The sequence below is a fragment of the Mytilus edulis genome, chromosome 5 (assembly GCF_963676685.1).
Source record: "Mytilus edulis chromosome 5, xbMytEdul2.2, whole genome shotgun sequence".
In the NCBI taxonomy this organism is placed as follows: Eukaryota; Metazoa; Mollusca; class Bivalvia; order Mytilida; family Mytilidae; genus Mytilus; species Mytilus edulis.
The window spans coordinates 51,951,404-51,975,724 of NC_092348.1; the positions used below are offsets into that span (position 1 = coordinate 51,951,404).

Here is a 24,321-nt window from a genome sequence, read left to right on the forward strand (position 1 = left end):
TTTTAATATGCTGTTACTGATGACAAAATGGAGGTCAAGTTCAATAATGACGATTTTGACTTTTACCATTTAGGAGTTATGGTTCTTGAAAGATTGAAAAATGGTGTTTCCCGTCGTGTCCGTGCATTTTCTCATGAACCATTCAACCAAAGCTTTTGAAATTTTAATATGTTGTTACTGATGACAAAATAGAGGTCAAGTTCCATAATGACGATTTTGACTTTTACTGTTCTGACAGGAGTTATGGTTCTTGAAAGATCGTAAAATGGCGTTTCCATTCACGTTGTTGCATTTACTCATGAACCATTCAATCTAAGCTTTTCAAATATTATTATTTCAAAATGTTGATACTGATGACAAAATAGACGTCAAATTTGATATTGATGATTTTCACTTTCACCATTAATCAGTAATGATATCATCTGATATTGCCAGGACACAAATAAATGTAAATAAATCCGGTTTGCTGTCGTTGTGACAACCTCTTGTGTTTAAGTTCTTAGACCACATCCATTCTGTGTTAGAAACCTATGTTGTGTCAACTATTTAATCACTATCCAAATTCAGAGCTGTATCAAGCTTAAATGTTGTGTCCATACTAATTAAATGCCCCAACTGTTCAGGGTTCGAGTTCTGCGGTCATATAAAGCTGCGCCCTGCAGAGCATCTGGTTCATATTTATTTATGTTGTTTCCTGTGACTAAATTAAGGTCAAGTTCAATTTTTCATGATTTTAACCTAACTCCTTATGAAGTTCTCAGACTTTTTAATATTCAATCGTGGTATTTGAAATGTAATTGAGTTATTTCTCTGAACAGAAATGGTTGATTATATATACATAAAGTTTGATTACACTAAGTGTGTTTAGATGAGTTTCTCCTGTTATCCATGTTATCAGATTATGACGGAGCATATTGTAAATTTCTCATCACAGTTATAATTAGAGTGACAGATTTATTTGAAAATTTTCTGTTTCCTTATATATTATAAATATTGTTTAAGGAATGACTGTAACATTTATTCTGCTTTGAAGAAATAACATACAAAATGTGGTGCACACTGAATAACGTGTGTAGCGGGTTATTTAACAGTGTGCACCAAATTTTTATGTTATTTCAAATAGACTGACAAAATATTACAGTCATTTCTTATAACTTAATTCTAAATTCCATTTTAAACCGGCGTAAATCATGAAAAAACATTGATGGTTACATGACAAAATTGTGTCTATGATATGATAAATCAAAACGACGTCAGCCAATCAGAAGACGTGTTACATCCAAAATTAAATTATAAATATATGTTTAAATATGGTTAGAGTGGTTTAGTGTATAAAACCAGGTTCAATCCACCATTTTCTACAATTGAAAATGCCTGTACCATGTGAGCAATATAACAGTTGTTGTCCATTCATTTGATGTGTTTTATCATTTTTTTGTTACTTTACTAAAAATTTTTTTATATATATGTATCTTTATAAAATGAACTCCTTTTAAACGCAAAGCTTTTATTGTCTATTAATGAACTTTATAAATAAGTATTAAGTTATTATATAAATTCTATAAACATAAGTTTATTTATATAAAACACAAATTTTCTGATCTTTGGTTGGGTTGTTGTCTCTTTGACACATCCCCCATGTCCATTCTCAATTTTATATATTTAGATTTCTAATTTTGGGCCAAGTTTTTAAGTCAGTTGATATCAGGGTCCAAAATTAAACTTGTGATCAATTTCATCAAAAATTAAATTCTTGGGGTTCTTTGATATGCTGATTCTAACAATGTTTTAGTGGTTAAATCGTATCTAATTTTAGAGAATATAGTCATCACTGGTTGTTGTCATACCCTACACAACGAAGTTGCCGAGGGTATAATGTTTTTGACCCGTCAGTCCGTCATTCCTGTTTCTTGTCATCGCAACTCCTCTCAAACCACACAACAGAATTTCACAAAACCTTTTAGATAATAAAAGGACATAATATGTAGATGTGCATAGGAAATTATGATTCAATATTCTTTCTAGGAGTAACGCCCCTTTGAACTTATTTGCTTTAATGTACTACTGCAACAGTTTGTCATCGCAACTCCTCTGAAACCACACAAAAGAATTTCACGAAACCTTTTTAGATAACAAGAACATATTATGTAGATGTACATATCGACAGAAAATTATGATTTAAATTTTTTTCTAGGAGTTGCGCCCCTTTGAACTTATTTGCTTTGATGTACTACTGCAACAGTTTGTCATCACAACTCCTCTGAAATCACTAAACAGAATTTCACGAAACCTTTTTGTCGAGCCTTCGACTTTAGTCAAAAAAGCGAAACTAAGCGATCCTACATTCCGTCGGCGTCAGCATCGTTGGCGTCAGCTGGGCTCCACAAATATTCACTGTGGTTAAAGTTTTTGAAATTTTAATAACTTTCTTAAACTATACTTGATTTCTACCAAACTTGAACAGAAGCTTGTTTATGATCATAAGATAGTAAATTTTGTAAAAATTAAATTCCATTTTTTCCGTATTTTACTGATAAATGGACTTAGTTTTTCTGCAGGGAAACATTACATCATTCTGTGGTTAAAATTTTTTTATGATCAGAAGATAGTATCCAGAAATAAATTTTGTAAAAATAAAATTTCATTTTTGTCGAGCCTTCGACTTTAGTAGAAAAAGCAAGACATAGCGATCCGACATTCCGTCGGCGTCGGCGTCGTCATTGTCGGCGGCGTCCACAGATATTTACTCTGTGGTTAAAGTTTTTGAAATTTTAATAACTTTCTTAAACTATCCTTGAATTGTACGAAACTTGGACAGAAGCTTGTTTATGTTCATAAGATAGTATCCAGAAGTGAATTTTGTAAAAATAAAATTCCATTTTTTCCGTATTTTACTCATAAATGGACTTAGTTTTTTCTGCCAGGAAACATTACATTCACTCTGTGGTTAAAGTTTTTAAAATTTTAATAACTTTCTTAAACTATCCTGGAATTGTAAGAAACTTGGCCAGAAGCTTGTTTATGATCAAAAGATAGTATCCAGAAGTAAATTTTGTAAAAATAAAATTCCATTTTTCCCGTATTTTACTTATAAATGAACTTAGTTTTTCTTCCAGTTGACATTACATACAGTCTGCAGTTAAAGTATTTAAAACATTTTTAAGATTCTTAAACTAGCCTGGATTTTTACCTAACTTGGACAGAAGTTTCTGACAATCAAAAGATAGTATCGTGAGGAATAATTTTATTGATTTTTTTCATCATTTTTGATGAGTGTGTGATTAACAGCAAAAGTAGGCGAGACACTGGGTTCCGCAGAACCCTTACAAATTTTTTCTATATTTCACTTATAAATAGACTTAGTTTTTCTACTGAGAAACATTACATTCACTCTGTGGTTAAAGTTTTTAGAATTTTAATAACTTTCTTAAACTATCCTGGGTTGATACCAAACATGGATAGAAGCTTGTTTATGATCATAAGATAGTATCCAGAAGTAAACTTAGTAAAAAAATAAATTATTTTTTCTGTATTTTACTTTCAAATGGACTTAGATTTTAAGCCAGGAAACAACACTTTCACTCTTTCATTTTAATTGTGGTTAAAGTTTTTAAAATTTTAATTACTTCCTTATACTATTTTGGATTTGTACCAAACTTGGACAGAAGCTTTTTTATAATCAAAAGCTAGTATCAAGATGAATATTTTTATTGATTTTTTTCCTCATTTTTGTTGAGTCTGTGATTAACAGCAAAAGTAGGCGAGACACTGGGTTCCGCGGAACCCTTACAAATTTTTAGATAATGAGGACATAATATGTAGACAGAAAATTATGATTCAATTTTAATTCTATGAGTTGCACCCCTTTGAACTTATTTGCTTTAAAGTACTACTGCAACAGTTTGTCATCGCAACTTCTCTGAAACCACACAGCAGAATTTCATGAATCTTTGTAGATAATAAGGACATACTACGTAGATGTGCATATCGACAGTGTTACGGCCAGAAATCGCCTTTTAATTGTAGCCAACAAAAGACACAAATCAATAATAAAATTTAACAATATTTATTATACAAAAGTTTACAAGAAGTATTACACAAATTTTACTATCAACTTAACTGTCAAAATATGAGTCCATTGATCTTTTATCTTTATCTGTATCCGGATATCTTTCGGAATCCAATCTGAATATTACGGTCACAATCCAGTATGATGTTGTTTGTAGAATAAAAGTGTCAATCCAAAGGCTATGAATATTAATGTCTATCGATGTCTAAGTCCAAATCCAAGAGTGAGTGTTTTACTTTAGTGTCTGTATATATATATAGTTGAGACGGAAAACTCTAGAACATTCTATAAATGGAAAGTTCTAGAAACTATAACGGAAGTTTCTGGAATAAAGTAGAAGTTTAAATTACGCATCTTTTATAGGGATCATTCTGGAAAGTTCCAATCATTCTGTAATTGTTCCAGTGATTTCTAAACTGCACAGTTCTAAGATTATTCTGTAAACAACTATCAGGCCACACAACACAAATTAGGCCAACATAAATAAATACAATAATTACAATATCATAACAACAGGAAATTACAATTCAATTTTTTTTTCCACGAGTTGCGCCCGTTTGAACTTATTTGCTTTAATGTACTACTGCAACAGTTCGTCATCGCAATTTCTCTGAAACCATACATCAGAGTTTCATAAAACCTTTTTAGATAATAAGGACATAATATGTAGATATGCAATGTGGGGACTTGGGGTATGTGAGCGTGCTCATTAAGGTTCTTTAATAGTTATATGAATTTGATTGATTTTCTTTTGAACAGAAATGAGTATTTCATAAAAAATTAAATTCCTGAGTGATTCTTTGATATGCTTATTCTAACAATGTACTTAGATTTTGGATATTGTACCATATAAATAAATAATGTCCAAATGCAAATTTTTCAGTTCTTTGACCACATTCTTTTTGGTTAACAAACCTATGCTGTGTCATATATTCAACCACAAACCCAATTCAGAGCTGTTTTAAGGTTAAATGTTATGTCCATACTTGCTCAATTTTTCAGGCTTTGACCTCTGCAGAAAATTCCGTTTAGCTGTCACAGGTGGAGATTTATTTCCCCGAGGATATCACATGCCCAGTAGTCAGCACTTTTTGTGCTGACATCAATTATCATTGATATGGTTATATTTATAAATTTACTGTTTACAAATTTTTGAATTTTTTGAAATACTAAGGCTTTTCTACCTCAGGCACAGATTACCTTAGCTGTATTTGACAAAACTTTTAGGAATTTTGGTCCTAAATGCTCTTCAACTTCGTACTTTATTTGGCATTTTTAACTTTTTGGGATTCGAGCATCACTGATGAGTCTTTTGTAGACGAAACTCTAGTCTGGCGTATATACTAAATTTAGTCCTCATATCTATGATGAGCTTATTTGACTGCCTCGTTTCTGAGCTGTCGTTTCTAACTATGTCAGTGCTTTTATGCACTAATCTACATTATAAATATTCATAGTTAAAGATTGAAAAGCAAACTATTTTACAATATCCTCAGTCTATGATTTAAAGATTTAAAAATAGCTTCAATTGCTATTAAAAGTGATACTTCTCTGACTGAGATGGAACCATAGTATTTGTTTAAAAAAAAAGAGGGAATAAATGTCATTATGTTTCAGATGCAGTTGGTTGAACCTTTGATATCCAGTGAAAATCCATTGGTCAGGAGAGCATGTTTTTTATCTGTAGCAGTAGTAGCAGAAGGCTGTGCAGATTATATTATAAAAAAGTATGTACTGTTTAAAGCAATTTATAAACAAGATGGCTTGTTTAAATCAATATTTCTAAATTAAAAACAAAATTGACACGAAATAGATAATTTATTTTAAAAATAGATGGCATGACACATCTTATTGTCTCGCCTGATTGCTATCCAACAGCAGCGGGAGAAACTAGAACGAAATTCATAACAGTGTGGTCGACAGTAAAACGTTTATTAGTAATTGTACTGAAAAGTTTACCTTTAACTTGTTTGTCGTGGGCGATGATTTTATGCTCACTCAGTCTATCGGAGGCCTTCAAGTGGGGATTTAAATAATCATTTGTTACAAATTTTGATACATAAAATGAAACTTTCTTTTCACAAATCATTTAAGGAATTTATTTTAAATAATTGTTATACCATCACTTACAACAGTTTCACTTTTAAGAATATTAATGTCCAGAGCTGATATCAATGTCAGATAAAAGCTCTACAGAGCTTATGTTGTATTGTTATATGTATAACCGACTTTAAATAAATCTTTTATGCTTATGCTTATGCAATAAATAATAATAAAAAAAAAAGTTTATTCATGGTAAAAAAAAACAAAAAAACTTTTAAGTTAATAGGGACCCGCGTTATTTCAGAAAATATCTTATTGATTAAGAGAACAAAAACTTCTACGTTGTGATCATTTAAGAGTGGCCTTCTATTTATTCAATGCTAACCATGTGGGCTTTGTTTTTTTTTTAACATACCATAAATCGATTCGTTCTTTCAGATATTTGTCAGTTTGCCTTGGCTCTTCAAGTCCAACACACAACTTCTCACGAAATTGGTATTTTTCTTACAAAAATTACATCCATGTGATGTATTCTTTTCATGGAGAATGAATGTTGCACCTTTTTCAGCTCACCTGTCCCGAAGGGACAAGTGAGCTTATGCCATCACTTGGCGTCCGTCGTCGTCCGTCGTCTGTCGTCGTCGTAAACTATTTCAAGAATCTTCTCCTCTGAAACTACTGGGCCAAATACTTTCAAACTTTAACTGAATGTTCCTTAGGGTATCTAATTTATAAATTGTATCCGAAGTTTTGATCTATCAACAAACATGGTCGCCATTGCTAAAAATAGAAAATAGGGGTCAAATGCAGTTTTTGGCTTATAACTCAAAAACCAAAGCATTTAGAGCAAATCTGACATGGGGTAATATTGTTTATCAGGTCAAGATCTATCTGCCCTGAAATTTTCAGATGAATCAGACAACCCGTTGTTGGGTTGCTGCCCCTGAATTGGTAATTTTAAGAAAATTTTGCTGTTTTTGGTTATTATCTTGAATATTATTATAGATAGAGATAAACTGTAAACAGGAATAATGTTCAGCAAAGTAAGATTTACAAATAAGTCAACATGACGGAAATGGTCAGTTGACCCCTTTAGAAGTTATTGCCCTTTATAGTCAATTTTTAACCATTTTTCGTAAATCTTAGTAATCTTTTACAAAAATCTTCTCCTCTGAAACTACTGGGCCAAATACTTCCAAACTTTAATTGAATGTTCCTTAGGGTATTTAGTTTGTAAATTGTATCCGAAGTTATGATCTATCTACAAACATGGTCGCCATTGCTAAAAATAGAACATAGGGGTCAAATGCAGTTTTTGGCTTATAACTCAAAAACCAAAGCATATAGAGCAAATCTGACATGGGGTAATATTGTTAATCAGGTCAAGATCTATCTGCCCTGAAATTTTCAGATGAATCAGACAACCTGTTGTTGGGTTGCTGCCCCTGAATTGGTAATTTTAAGGAAATTTTGCTGTTTTTGGTTATAATCTTGAATATTATTATAGATAGAGATAAACTGTAAACAGGAATAATGTTCAGCAAAGTAAGATTTACAAATAAGTCAAAATGATGGAAATGGTCAGTTGACCCCTTTAGGAGTTATTGCCCTTTATAGTAAATTTTTAACCATTTTTCGTAAATCTTATTAATCTTTTACAAAAATCTTCTCCTCTGAAACTACTGGGCCAAATACTTCCAAACTTTAACTGAATGTTCCTTAGGGTATCTAGTTTGTAAATTGTATCCGAAGTTGTGATCTATCAACAAACATGGTCGCCATTGCTAAAAATAGAACATAGGGGTCAAATGCAGTTTTTGGCTTATCACTCAAAAACCAAAGCATTTAGAGAAAATCTGACATGGGGTAATATTGTTTATCAGGTCAAGATCTATCTGCCCTGAAATTTTCAGATGAATCAGACAACCTGTTGTTGGGTTACTGCCCCTGAATTGGTAATTTTAAAGAAATTTTGCTGTTTTTGGTTATTATCTTGAATATTATTATAGATAGAGATAAACTGTAAACAGCAATAATGTTCAGCAAAGTAAGATTTACAAATAAGTCAACATGACGGAAATGGTCAGTTCACCCCTTTAGGAGTTATTGCCCTTTATAATCAATTTTTAACCATTTTTCGTAAATCTTAGTAATCTTTTATAAAAATCTTCTCCTCTGAAACTACTGGGCCAAATACTTCCAAACTTTAACTGAATATTCCTTAGGGTATCTAGTTTGTAAATTGTATCCGAAGTTATGATCTATCAACAAACATGGTCGCCATTGCTAAAAATAGAACGTAGGGGTCAAATGCAGTTTTTGGCTTATAACTCAAAAACCAAAGCATTTAAGGCAAATCTGACATGGGGGTAATATTGTTTATCAGGTCAAGATCTATCTGCCCTGAAATTTTCAGATGAATCAGACAACCTGTTGTTGGGTTGCTGCCCCTGAATTGATAATTTTAAGGAAATTTTGCTGTTTTTGTTTATTATCTTGAATATAATTATAGATAGAAATAAACTGTAAACAGCAATAATGTTCAGCAAAGTAAGATCTTCAATTAAGTCAAATTGACCAAAATTGTCAATTGACCACTTAAGGAGTTATTGCCCTTTAAAGACTTTTTTCACAATATGTTCATCATGTTGACTTACTTTAAAAAATCTTCTCCTTTGAAACTGCTGTATCAATTTCAGCCAAACTTAGGCTAAATGAGTTTCAGAGTATCTAGTATAAATTTTATATTTTATTTCCTTGTATGTCAAGAAACATAGCTCCTATGGCTAAAATAGAACATAGGAGAAAATGATTATTTTTTTTGGCTTTTGAAGAAAATAGGACGATCCAAAAAACATTTAAATAAATTGAAAAGCCAAAATAATCATTGATGAGAGATTTAACCAAAAGAATTAAGGTGAGCGATTCAGGCTCTTGAGAGCCTCTTGTTTTATTTGTTATTGTTTTTTTGTGTGTGTATCATTGACGTATAAGACAACCTGAATCTTCTTTATTCAAATTTAAAACATACGAGATGGCAATTATGAAACAAAATAACTAAATTAAACTTACAGCAAAAGAAAGATAATGAACATCGCTTTTATAGTCTTCTAAATATCGAAGACGCGTGGTCTTTTTAAAAATGATGTAAATTTATAAAGGAAACAACAAACAAAATAGTTCGAATATTTATATTGGAAAAAGTAACGGTGTGTAAATCATAACAATTATTTTATTTCAATGAAAATCAGACTGTTGAATTTTTTCCGCTGCGAGGAAATTTTTAATTTTGGTCGCATTTTGAAAATCAATAAATCTTGTATTCTTGTTGGAAGCTGCACTGTGTAGTTTATACCCGGTTTTTTTTCAATGCATGGGTAGGCATTATATTCGTGATTATTTTTGCCCGAGCGATATCGAAAAACTATTATAAAAAGTGTCCTAGTTCAGTGAAAATGTACGTCATACTTATTTCCTAAACAAATAAATAAACATTAATTAATTAACATACAACACTACCAAAGGCCAGAGACTCCTTACTTGTATGATTTTGTAAAAAAATGCATCTTTTTAAAACAGTCGAAAACAAAATTGTCTGTCCTATGGAAAAGTCGAAGCCCAAAAAAGATGAACAGTGCATTATAGAAACATAGAAGCTGGTTGCAAAAGTTGACGACAAGATCTATTTTATAACTTGAGTATGGCCTAATACTATTAACCTGAAATAAATATATTTATAGCTATTCCCTTGATACGAAAGATCTACATGTTGCCTTGGGCTTTTTTTTCTTCTTTTTTTTTGTGCTCTTTGGTTGGGTTTTTGTCTCAATGACAATTCAATTTTCATTCTTATCATAGATATAACTGCATGGTAAAATAAGAATATGAAGTGTGATAGACAATCAGACACATTCTTTCCAGGGACCAACAGGCGTTATCAAGCTATAGGTCTCCGTATGGCCTTCGACCATTAGCAAAATACACACTTTATAGAATGAAAGCTCCAAGAGGTCTTGGGATGAAAAAAAAACAAACATAAAAGATGAGCGAGAAAAAAAATAGGGATACCGCATGGAAATTGGAAAATGGTCCGCAACATTAATTTAGTCAACTCACTTAGTTGAAATTAAAGACCTGGCGAATTTTAGCCTTTTGCAATGGATGTGATGTATGTTTAAAAAAAAATCATGGTTTGTTTGGACATTTTTATAAATCAAGTCTTGTTTTTAAATTATTTGCAAGTAAGTTTTAAGTCATGAACAAATAATCACTCACAGAAAGACATCAAATCCATCAACAAAAGAAAAAAATTAATAGACGACCGACAACGCACAGAATATCATGTATGTGTTCCGGACCATATGAGTATTTGGACCATACGCATATATCATGACCATAAGGGTATACTAATATGGTCCAACCATACACATATGGTCCAAATACTCATAAGGTCCGGAACATATTTTATTTGCGATCACAAATGCACGAAGACGTCCATTTCTATGTAAATTGGGTCGATTTTTTTATATAGATAAGATGAATGCGTTTCTGTTGCCAAGTGTTTTTCACAAGTATAGTAGCAGTATAGCAGAACGGTTTAAGTTTCCTATATACACCAAATGATACATTTTGCCAATACAATAACATAAATGCATGCAAATTTCACAAGGTTTAATCCAAATAGCTTTCTTACTATCCAATAACTTTCAAGTACGAAAAAGACAGGGCAGAAGTTATATTTTGTCTTTATGTTTCATATTTGCACAACTTTTGAAAGTGGATTATGCATTCGTTCTAAAATAAAATTAGACCACATAAAAGTTAAAAGATTACATAACTCGACAATCGCAATTGTTAAATCCGAAAAAGATAATCAATCAATACATGCATTCAGTAAGTCATTCTTTTTTCTGATAGAACATGGCTTTGCGATATCTTATTATGAAAATTGATTGTCGAAACATAACAAAAACACAAGTATTTAAAAGGACGTTTAATTAATCAATATAAATCAAAACACAAATTCCTGATTAGTATTTCGAATTATTTTATATAGGCGTTGAGAACCTTTGGTGACCCCACGGTTTAAATGTTTATATTAAGGACGTCGTGAGCAATGGGCGTTATAGACGAACGTTCACCTAATCTGTCCCAGTCAATGGGATATAAAAGTGCGCCAATCAATGTCCATAGCCACACTGTTATGAATTCGATACTATTTAGGTATAAAGTGTTAATTGTAAAATGATCATCAATTCAAAATGTACTAAAACGCTACTAAATAAGGTGCACACTAATTAGCAAACAAAACTGCCTGCAAAAAAATGTAAATTAAATATACAATTGTTTAGCTGATTATGCAGGTTGGGTTTTACTCATTGTTGAAGCCAGTACACTGACCTATAGTCGTTATCCTCTAATCATTTGATGTCACAAGGAGATATATATCATTGGCAATTGTACCACACATCATCTTATAATTGTAAAAATAAATGTAGTCGCACTATCTTGGCATGAATAAATAGATGACTGTATAGGGTTCTGGATAGTTTTATTATTGTCGAGCCTTCGACTTTAGTCGAAAAAGCGAGACTAAGCGATCCTACATTCCGTCGTCGTCAGTGTCGTCGTCGGCGTCCACAAATATTCACTCTGTGGTTAAAGTTTTTGAAATTTTAATAACTTTCTTAAACCATACTGGATTTCTACTAAACTTGGACAGAAGCTTGTTTATGATCATGAGATAGTATCCAGAAGTAAATTTTGTGAAAATAAAATTCCATTTATTCCGTATTTTACTTATAAATGGACTTAGTTTTTCTGCGGGAAAACATTACATCACTCTGTGGTTGTAGTTTTTAAAATTTTAATAACTTTCTTAAACTATCCTTGGTTTGTACCAAACTTGGACAGAATCTTGTTTATGATCATAAGATAGTATCCAGAAGTAAATTTTGTAAAATGACAAATCATTTTTTTCCATATTTTACTTTAAATGGACTGTTTTTCTGCCAGGAAAAAACACATTCACTCTGTGGTTAAATTTTAAAAAAAATTGATAACTTTCTTATTCTATTTTTTATTTGTACTAAACTAAGACAGAAGCTTGTTTATGATCAAAAGCTGGTATCTAGAAGAAAATTGTTAATATTTTGTACCTGTGTATCTGTATTTTACTTATAAATGGACTTAGTTTTTCTTCCAGTTAACATAACATCCAGTCTGCAGTTAAAGTTTTTAAAACATTTATTAGATTCATAAACTATATATATGTAAACCTATGGAGCAGTCAATTGCAAGACTGCAACCTGCATAGGGGGTAATTTTTTCATATGTTCACTGCAAGGAAGTAGCTCATGTGTACTTTATGTGCCCAGAATGACCAAACATCATGATTTAAGGATGTACTAAGGTTAGGTTTTGGAATTTGTGTCAAATGTTCAGACTCCTTGGTGTTTTTCCATACAATACAATGTAAAATATTTTGTCCCATAACACCCATTTATTTTTTCATATAAGACTTAATAGCCAATGAAAGGTCATTTACCAAAATTTAAGAAGATTCTCGATTTTCTTTGTTTTGTTTTGAGACCCAAATAATATCAATGCAAATATAATGTAAAAGTCCAAGTCAGCCTTTTCCCGCCATATTTTAAATCTCAAACATCTCGAAAAGGAGGTCCATGACCTATCAATATTTTTGGCTTATCTTTATCCTTAATTGATGCTCTACCAGCTTATAGTATCAATTTTAATTTCTTAATTTCTTAATATTTACCTTACCTCACCTAAGTACATCCTTAAGGACTGTTTAAGAGAAAACAATCATGGGGTATCAAGTTACACTGAAAAAAACTGAAATTATGTAATAATTATGCTTCTTTATACTAGACACCATTCAAAAGTATAAACAGATATAAAGCACAACAGTTTGAGGCAAAGAGAGATTATGATGGTATTAGATACATTATTTTTAATTTAAAAGAACATAGAAAGACTTGGTCAAGGTAGTTTTTGATGAAGCTGAAGTCCAATCAACTTGAAACTTAGTAAACTTGTTGCTTATGATATGATCTTTTTAATTATAAAGCCAAATTAGACTTTTGACCCCAATTTGACGGTCCACTAAACATAGAAAATGAAAGTGGGAGTTTCAGGTTAATGTTTTTGGTCAAGGTAGTTTTTGATAAAATTGAAGCCCAATCAACTTGAAACTTAGTACATATGTTCCCTATAGTATAATCTTTCTAATTTTAATGCCAAATTAGATTATTACCCAATTTCACGGTCCATGGAACATGGTAAAGGATAGTGCGAGTGGGGCATCCGTGTACTTTGGACACATTCTTGTTTTTCTTTATGGTTATTATTTTTATGGCTCAATTGTTGACAATTAGGTAGAATATGTATAAAATGAACTCTTGGTGAAAAGATTTTCACAAAATGTTCACTTTGCTTGAATTTATTCCTGTCTGCGGCACTGCATAGTAAGTTGAAAATTCGATATTTGGGTTAAAAATTTGTTTAAAAAGTAGAATTTTTCTTAAACTATCCATCATGACAAGGATTTTTGTGATTAGGTGTGACAGGTTATCAATATTCTTACTAAAAACACCAACTTGTGTATTAATTTTCAAAGATCAGCTGTTTTGCATGTAAGCCTATGGAACAGTCAATTACAAGACTGTAACCAATAGTACAAGTGAGTAACAATCAAGGCGAAACTAGTCAATCGTCAAAGTCCGTGAATATAAAATACGAATAGCACCACTCACAATTAATTACAATCCGTAATTTATCTATTTGAAAACGAAAACACAAATATGAATTAGGAATAAAATCATCTTTATTTAAAGTAAATTCAAATAGGAAATAAAATATAAATTACAAAATCATATCAGCATTTATTCAATCATGAATAAATACACGGCTAGCACATAAACATTGAATCTTTTTCTTGTGATTCAGACTTATAGGCTTCTCTTGTTAATTTCAACTTTAGATTTTTTTTAGATAAAAATAATAAACCACATATTGAAATTTGCAATTGATTTCTTTTCTAAAGGAGTAGGTTCAGTAAGACCCCTTTTTGGCCCCAAAATATAGCAGTTTTAGAAAGTTGTGAAAATGCAAACGTTTAGATATATATATCCATTGAAAAGTAGAATGCTTCTGCTACGTAAATATGGGCTGTTTTTGACAATACAATGCACATATATCGGGTACTAGCATTATCAAGTCATGCTAAATTACTGAAATCTTCACAATTGTAGTATTTCAGTTAAATTTTAGACGGTTTCCGTCTTAAATGAAAGTGGCCGCATTCATGTTCATTCATAATATTGAAATGTAAGTTGTATTTGATGATAATACATAATATTATTATATATAAAGGTTGAGGATGAACACGGATGCGGCCACTTTCATTTTTGACAAACACCATCTGAAAAGTGACGATTTTTTGCATATTTGATAGATTTTTCATATTTAAGCTTGAATCGGAGCGTTTTTATTGAATTAATAAGTTGAAATCTTTCACATAAACTAATTGAATCAATTGAAATAGACACTTAAGTGTTTAGAAAGTGTCCAAAATCCTTTGTTAGATGAACTTGAAAATTGAGGTCGAAATCGGTCCTTATCGGACCTACTCCTTTAATGCATGGTTGGTAATTCTGAATGCAGTAAATATTCAGAATTTAATAGGATAAGGGGAATTACTGGTGTAATGGGAAATGGTGTATATTTGAGGCGACACATGTATAGCGATCCTACATTCCGTCGACAGCGTCTTCGTTGTCGGCCGCGGCGTTCACAAATATTCACTCTGTGGTTAATGTTTTTGAAATTTTAATAACTTTCTTTAACCATCCTTAATTTCTTCCAAACTTGGACGAAGATTGTTTATGATCATATGATAATATCCAAGTAAGTAAATTTTGTGAAAAATAAAAATTCAGTTTATCTGTATTTTACTTATAAATATAAATGGACTTAGTTTTACTTCCAGTTAAAATTGCATTCACTCTGGGGTTAAAGTTTTTAAAATTTCAACAACTTTCTTAAACTATCCTGGATTACTACCGAACTTAAATAAAAGCTTGTTCATGATAATGAGATAGTATTCAGAAGTTAATTAAAAAAAAATATCTGTTTTTCTGTATTTTAATTATAAATGGACTTAGTTTTTTTGCCTGTTAAAAGTACATTTACTATGTGGTTAAAGATTTTAGAATTTAAAGAACTATCCTGGATTTGTACCAAACTTTGACAGAAGCTTGTTTATGATCAAAAGCTAGTATCTAGAAGGAAATTTTGTAGAAATTATTTCCTGTTTTAATGTTTATTACTTATAAATTAAACTCCCTTTGTTGAACCAACACCTGTGTGAATCATTTTGATAGAGTCCCTGAAGTGGATACCTTGGTATGCAGGGTTGATGGGTGAAACATGTGGACCATAGCAAATAAAATTGCAGACCATTTCAAGTTTTGTCTATTTGGAGTATTACTTATATTTGTACTTAGATATTTCTCCCAGTTAACATTATCAACAGTCTACAGTTAACTTTTTAAAACATTTATTAGATACATAAACCATCCTGGTTTTTTACCAAACTTGGACAGAGCTGCTTACATTCAAAAGATAGTATTTTAATGAAACTTTTTATAACTTTTCTCCATTTTTTGTTGCACCTGGACTAACAGCAAAAGTAGGCGAGAAACTGGTGTTGAACCCTTGCGATTTTTATACGACCGCAAAATTTTTCAAATTTTTCGTCGTATATTGCTATCACGTTGGCATCGTCGTCTGCGTCGTCGTCGTCGTCGTCCGAATACTTTTAGTTTTCGCACTCTAACTTTAGTAAAAGTGAATGGAAATCTATGAAATTTTAACACAAGGTTTATGACCACAAAAGGAAGGTTGGTATTGATTTTGGGAGTTTTGGTCCCAACATTTTAGGAATAAGGGGCCAAAAAGGGCCCAAATAAGCATTTTCTTGGTTTTCGCACTATAACTTTAGTTTAAGTGAATAGAAATCTATGAAATTTTGACACAAGGTTTATGACCACAAAAGAACGGTTGGGATTGATTTTGGGAGTTTTGGTTTCAACAGTTTAGGAATTAGGGGCAAAAAAAGGGTCCAAATAAGCATTATTCTTGGTTTTCGCACAATAACTTTAGTTTAAGTAAATAGAAATCAATGAAATTTAAACACAATGTTAATGGCTACAAAAGGAAGGTTGGTATTGATTTTGGGCGTTTAGGTCCCAACAGTTTAGGAATTAGGGGCCAAAAAGGGACCCAAATAAGCATTTTTCTTGGTTTTCGCACCATAACGTTAGTATAAGTAAATAAAAATCTATGAAATTTAAACACAAGGTTTATGACCATAAAAGGAAGGTTGGTATTGATTTTGGTAGTTTTGGTCCCAACAGAATAAGGGGCCCAAAGGGTCCAAAATTAAACTTTGTTTGATTTCATCAAAATTGAATAATTGGGGTTCTTTGATATGCTGAATCTAACTGTCATGACTGTATGTAGATTCTTAACTTTTGGCCCAGTTTTCAAGTTGGTCCAAATCGGGGTCCAAAATTAAACTTTGTTTGATTTCATCAAAAATTGAATAAATGGGGTTCTTTGATTTACCAAATCTAACTGTGTATGTAGATTCTTCATTTTTGGTCCTGTTTTCAAATTGGTCTACACTAAAGTCCAAAGGGTCGAAAATTAAACTTAGTCTGATTTTAACAAAAATTGAAATCTTGGGGTTCTTTGATATTCTGAATCCAAAAATATAAATGTACTTAGATTTTTATACGACCGCAAATTTTGAAAAAATTTTCGTCGTATATTGCTATCACGTTGGCGTCGGCGTCGGCGTCGTCGTCGTCGTCGTCGTCGTCCGGCGTCCGAATACTTTTAGTTTTCGCACTCTAACTTTAGTAAAAGGGAATGGAAATCTATGAAATTTTAACACAAGGTTTATGACCACAAAAGGAAGGTTGGTATTGATTTTGGGAGTTTTGGTCCCAACATTTTAGGAATTAGGGGCCAAAAAGGGCCCAAATAAGCATTTTCTTGGTTTTCGCACTATAACTTTAGTTAAAGTTAATAGAAATCTATGAAATTTTGACACAAGGTTTATGACCACAAAAGAACGGTTGGGATTGATTTTGGGAGTTTTGGTTTCAACAGTTTAGGAATTAGGGGCCAAAAAGGGCCCAAATAAGCATTTTCTTGGTTTTCGCACTATAACTTTAGTTTAAGTTAATAGAAATCTATGAAATTTTGACACAAGGTTTATGACCACAAAAGAACGGTTGGGATTGATTTTAGGAGTTTTGGTTTCAACAGTTTAGGAATTAGGGGCCAAAAAAGGGTCCAAATAAGCATTATTCTTGGTTTTCGCACAATAACTTTAGTTTAAGTAAATAGAAATCAATGAAATTTAAACACAATGTTAATGACTACAAAAGGAAGGTTGGTATTGATTTTGGGAGTTTAGGTCCAAACAGTTTAGGAATTAGGGGCCAAAAAGGGACCCAAATAAGCATTTTTCTTGGTTTTCGCACCATAACGTTAGTATAAGTAAATAGAAATCTATGAAATTTAAACACAAGTTTTATGACCATAAAAGGAAGGTTGGTATTGATTTTTGGAGTTTTGGTCCCAACAGAATAAGGGGGCCAAAGGGTCCAAATTAAACTTTGTTTGATTTCATCAAAATTGAATAATTGGGGTTCTTTGATATGCCGAATCTAACTGTCATGACTGTGTATGTAGATTCTTAACTTTTGGTCACGTTTTCAAATTGGTCTACATTAAGGTCCAAAGGGTCCAAAATTAAACTTAGTTTGATTTTGACAAAAAATGAATCAGTTAGGTTCTTTGATATGCTGAATCTAAAAATGTACTTAGATTCTTGATTATTGGCCCAGTTTTCAAGTTGGTCCAAATCGGGGTCCAAAATTAAACTTTGTTTGATGTATAGCAAGTCTTTTCAATTGCACAGTATTGCGCAATGGCAAGAAATATCTAATTGCACAATATTGTGAAATAGCAAATTTTTTTTTAATTAGAGTTATTTTTCTTTGTCCAGAATAGTAAGCAAGAAATATCTAATTGCAAAATATTGTGCAATAGCAAGATTTTTTTAATTGGAGTTATCTTTCTTTGTCCAGAATCAACTTAAATCTTTGTTATATACAATATATATATTCACTTTTTACTACCAACTGATAAATTAAAATAATCTTTACCATTCAGTGATAACAAGCAGTTTTTTTACATCTTAATATTTTATGATGTATTTAAATGAGTAGTTATTGTTGCAAACTCCATTAGAAATTTTAATTGAGATTAGTTTTGGAATAAGGGAAAGGGGGATGTGATTAAAAAAATTGGGTTCAATTTTTCTCATTTGAAATTTCATAAATAAAAAAGAAAATTTCTTCAAACATTTTTTTGAGAGGATTAATATTCAACAGCATAGTGAATTGCTAAAAGGCAAAAACAAACTTTTAAGTTCATTAGACCACATTCATTCTGTGTCAGAAACCTATGCTGTGTCAACTATTTAATTTTAGATTTAAAAAGTTTGAAGAAGAAATCTTTAATTGTAAAATTTGTAAAATCTTGACATTTGTTTTGTGTAAAAAAAAAACCATGTAATTTCAAAAATTTGATCACAATCCAAATTCAGAGCTGTATCACGCTAGAATGTTTTGTCCATACTTGCCCCAACTGTTCAGGGTTCGACCTCTGCGGTCGTATAAAGCTGCGCCCTGCGGAGCACCTGGTTTAAAATTTGAAGTTAATCATGACTTTCATAAAAACATCACAAAAATTTATGAATTAACAGTAGTGTGAAATCACTACATTGTTAGGTTGCATTTGGGGTTAAGACGATTTACCATCAATTAATGATCCCTTAAGTGTTGGAACATATTACATGTATCTCATGTATTATGTGTTATCATGGTTCTCTCAACCAGAAAATAACAAAAGTTTTCCATGTCATGTTATGTTAATATTTTAGTATTGCTAAACTTTTTCAGACATCTTCAGCCTTTGTTACACTGTGTAGTGTCGGGTCTGAACGATCCAGACCAAGGTGTGAGAAATGGAGCTTTGTTTGCAATGGGTCAGTTTTCAGAACATTTGCAGGTAGGTCAATGTCAAATAGATCAAAACAGTTATCCTTTTTTAGCTCATGTGAGCTTTTATCATCACTTGGCGTCCGACAAAATTCTTCTCCTGAAACTACTGGGCCTAATCAAACCAAACTTGACCACAATCATTATTGGGGTATTAAGTTTAAAAAATGTGTCCGGTGACCCGGCCAACCAAACAAGGTGGCCAACATGGCTGAAAATAGAACATAGGGGTAAAATGTAGATTTTTTGTGTATATCTCTGAAACCGAAACATTTAGAGCAAATCTGACCAGTGGTAAAATTGTTTATCAGGTCAAGATCTATCTGCCTTGAAACTTTCAGATGAATCGGAAAAACAGTTGTGGGTTGCTGCCCCTAAATTGGTAATTTTTGTCGAGCCTGCAACTTTTGTTGCAGAAAGCTCGACATAGGGATAGTGATCCGGCGGCGGCGGCGGCGGCGGCGGCGGCGGCGGTGTTAGCTAACTTCTTAAAAGCTTTATATTTTAGAAGGTGGAAGACCTGGATGCTTCATTCTTTGTATATAGATGCCTCATGTTACGAAGTTTCCGTCAGTCACATGTCCAATGTCCTTGACCTCATTTTCATGGTTCAGTGACCACTTGAAAAAAAAGTTCAAATTTTTTGTAATGTTGAATTCTCTCTTATTATAAGTAATAGGATAACTATATTTCATATGTGCGTACCTTGCAAGGTCCTAATGTCTGTCAGACAGTTTTCACTTGACCTCAACCTCATTTCATGGATCAGTGAACAAGGTTAAGTTTTGGTGGTCAAGTCCATATCTCAGATACTATAAGCAATAGGGCTAGTATATTCGGTGTATGGAAGGGCTGTAAGGTGTACATGTTCAACTGGCAGGTGTCATCTGACCTTCCTTGACCTCATTTTCATGGTTCAGTGGTTATAGTTAAATTTTTGTGTTTTGGTCTGTTTTTCTCATATTATATGCAATAGGTCTACTATATTTGATGTATGGAATGATTGTAAGGTGTACATGTCTAGCGGGCAGATGTCATGTGACCTTGACCTCATTTTCATGGTTCAGTGGTCAATGTTAAGTTTTTGAGTTTTGGTCTTTTTATCTAATACTATATGCTATAGGTCAACTATATTTGGTGTATGGAAATATTTTATGATCTACATGTCAGTCGCGCAGTTTTTATTTGACCGTGACCTCATTTTCATGGTTCATTGCACTGTGTTAAGTTTTTGTGTTTTGGTCTATTTTTCTTAAACTATAAGTAATAGGTCAACTATATATGTTGTATAGAAGCATTGTTAGCTGTACATGTCTGCCTGGCATGGTTCATCTGACCTTGACCTAATTTTCAAGGTTCATTGGTCTTTGTTTAGTTATCTTGGTTAATGGTTAGTTTATGTGACAGTTGTTATAAAGCTTAACTTTATACTTAGGACTATCAACATAATATCAATGATTAGTATAGAAGGCGAGACATTTCAATGTGTGCACTCTTGTAAGGAAATTTTGCCGTTTTTATACGACCCCAAAAAAAATTTGGGATCGTATACTGGTATATGATGTCGTCGTCTGTGTCGTCTGCGTCGTCGTCTTCCAAAGACACATTGGTATCCAGATAATAACTTTAGTTTACGTGAATAGATCTTCATGAAATTATTTCAAAAGGTTCAATACCATAAAAGGAAGGTTGGGATTGATTTTTGGGATGATGGTCCCAACTGATTAGGAATTAGGGGCCCAAAAGGGGCCCAAAACAATCATTTTTCTAGTTTCAGGATAATAACTTGTGTAGAAGTATTTCAATTGCTCTGAAATCATACCGCAATGTTTAAAACCACTAGTTAAAGGTTTGGATTCATTTTAGTGGTTATGGGGCCAAAGTTTAGGAATTAACGGCCAAAAAGGGGTAAAAACAAGCATTTTTATACGACCGCAAAATTTAAAAATTTTTCGTCGTATATTGCTATCTAGTTGGCGTCGTCGTCGTCGTCGTCGTCGTCGTCGTCGTCCGGCGTCCGAATACTTTTAGTTCTCGCACTCTAACTTTAGTAAAGGTGAATGGAAATCTATGAAATTTTAACACAAGGTTTATGACCACAAAAGGAAGGTTGGTATTGATTTTGGGAGTTTTGGTCCCAACATTTTAGGAATTAGGGACCAAAAAGGGCCCAAATAAGCATTTTCTTGGTTTTCGCACTATAACTTTAGTTTAAGTTAATAGAAATCTATGAAATTTTGACACAAGGTTTATGACCACAAAAGAACGATAGAGATTGATTTTGGGAGTTTAGGTTTCAACAGTTTAGGAATTAGGGACCAAAAAAGGGCCCAAATAAGCATTATTCTTGGTTTTCGCACAATAACTTTAGTTTAAGTAAATAGAAATCAATGAAATTTAAACACAATGTTAATGACTACAAAAGGAAGGTTGGTATTGATTTTGGGAGTTTAGGTCCCAACAGTTTAGGAATTTGGGGCCAAAAAGGGACCCAAATAAGCATTTTTCTTGGTTTTCGCACCATAACGTTAGTATAAGTAAATAGAAATCTATGAAATTTAAACACAAGGTTTATGACCATAAAAGGAAGGTTGGTATTGATTTTGGGAGTTTTGGTCCCAACAGAAAAAGGGGCCCAAAGGGTCCAAAATTGAACTTTGTTTGATTTCATCAAAATTGAATAATTGGGGTTCTTTGATATGCCGAATCTAACTGTCATGACTGTGTATGTAGATTCTTAACTTTTGGTCCCGTTTTCAAATTGGTCTACATTAAGGTCCAAAGGGTCCAAAATTAAACTTAGTTTGATTTTGACAAAAAATGAATCAGTTAGGTTCTTTGATATGCTGAATCTAAAAATGTACTTAGATTCTTGATTATTGGCCCAGTTTTCAAGTTGGTCCAAATCGGGGTCCAAAATTAAACTTTGTTTGATTTCATCAAAAATTGAATAAATGGGGTTCTTTGATATACCAAATCTAACTGTGTATGTAGATTCTTCATTTTTGGTCCTGTTTTCAAATTTGTCTACACTAAAGTCCAAAGGGTCCAAAATTAAACTTAGTCTGATTTCAACAAAAAATGAAATCTTTGGGTTCTTTGATATGCTGAATCCAAAAATGTACTTAGATTTTTTATTATGGGCCCAGTTTTCAAGTTGGTCCAAATCAGGATCTAAAATTATTATATTAAGTTTTGTGCAATAGCAAGTCTTTACAATTGCACAGTATTGCGCAATGACAAGAAATATCTAATTGCACAATATTGTGAAATAGCAAATTTTTTTTTAATTAGAGTTATCTTTCTTTGTCCAGAATAGTAAGCAAGAAATATCTAATTGCAAAATATTGTGCAATAGCAAGATTTTTTTTTTATTGGAGTTAACTATCTTTGTCCAGAATCAACTTAAATCTTTGTTATATACAATATACAATGTATATTCACTTTTTACTACCAACTGATAAATTATAATAAATAACATTCAGTGATAACAAGCAGTTTTTTTTACATCTTAATATTTTATGATGTATTTAAATGAGTAGTTATTGTTGCAAACTCCATTAGAAATTTTAATTGAGATTAGTTTTGGAATAAGGGAAAGGGGGATGTGATTAAAAAAATTGGGTTAAATTTTTTCTCATTTGAAATTTCATAAATAAAAAAGAAAATTTCTTCAAACATTTTTATGCCCCACCTACGATAGTTCGTTCGTTCGTCCGTCCGTTTCGCCGTCCGTCTGTCCCGCTTCAGGTTAAAGTTTTTGGTCAAGGTAGTTTTTGATGAAGTTTAAGTCCAATCGACTTCAAACTTAGTACACATGTCCCCTATGATATGATCTTTCTAATTTTAATGCCAAATTAGAGTTTTTACCCCAATTTCACGGTCCACTGAACATGGAAAATGATAGTGCGAGTGGGGCATTCGTGTACTGAGGACACATTCTTGTTTTGAGAGGATTAATATTCAACAGCATAGTGAATTGCTCTAAGAGAAAACAAAAATTTTAAGTTCATTAGAACACATTCATTCTGTGTCAGAAACCTATGTTGTGTCAACTATTTAATCACAATCCAAATTTAGAGCTGAATCCAGCTTGAATGTTGTGTCCATACTTGCCCCAACCGTTCAGGGTTCAACCTCTGCGGTCGTATAAAGCTACGCCCTGCGGAGCATCTGGTTCTAGTTTCAAGACAATAACTTATATGTAATTGTATGGATCTCTCTGAAATTGTACCACAATGTACCATATAACAAAGGGGAGGCTGGGATTAAGTTTTGGGTTAATTGCCCAAAATATGTTGGAATTAGGGACCAAAAAAGGGCCAAAAAGAAGCATGTTTCTAGTTTCAAAACAATCATGACAATAACTTGTGTTTAAGTGTATGGATCTCTGAAATTATACTACAAGGTTCAATACTGCAATGGAAAGCATATGATTGAGTTTAAGGGTTTTTGCTCCAAGGGGGTTTCAAAAAGTTGTGGGGGGGATTTTTTATTTACCATTTTTTGAAGGGGCTTCCTTTTTTTTCAAAATTTTTCAAGAAGAAATCTTAATTGCACAGTATTGTGCAATAGATTTGTTAGATCTTTGACCACATTAATTTTGTGACAAAAACCTATATGTCAAAAATTTGATCACAATCCAAATTCAGACAGAATCAAGGTTGAATATTGTGACCAAATTTGCCCTAACTGTTCAGGGTTCAACCACTAGGGTCGTATAAAAGCTGTGCCCTGCGAAGCACCTGGTTGTATATCACCTTGAATATTTTTATAAATAGAGATAAACTGTAAACAGCAATAATGTTCAGCAAAGTTAGATCTACAAATAAGTTAACATGACCAAAATGGTCAGTTGACCCCTTAAGGAGTAATTGCCCTTTAGTCAATTTTTAACAATTTTTTGTAAATTTTTGTTATCCTCTTAAAAAATTCTTCTCCTCTGTAACTACTAAGATGAATTTATCCTAAATTGTCCACAATCATCATTAGGGTATTTAGTTTAATAAATGTGTACGATAACCCTGCCTGCGAAACAAGATGGCCGAT

At 32.3% G+C, this 24,321-nt stretch overlaps 1 protein-coding gene across 3 annotated transcripts in view; it reads left to right on the top strand.

The window, feature by feature from the left end:
* LOC139525464 (importin-4-like) overlaps positions 1-24,321 on the top strand; it is a 371,591-nt gene that overhangs the window by 168,716 nt on the left and 178,554 nt on the right. For all 3 annotated transcript variants that reach the window (XM_071320816.1, XM_071320818.1, XM_071320817.1), the window contains 2 exons: positions 5,687-5,796; positions 19,174-19,282. In XM_071320816.1, the coding sequence (XP_071176917.1) occupies positions 5,687-5,796; positions 19,174-19,282 (219 nt within the window). The remainder of the gene's footprint in view (positions 1-5,686; positions 5,797-19,173; positions 19,283-24,321) is intronic.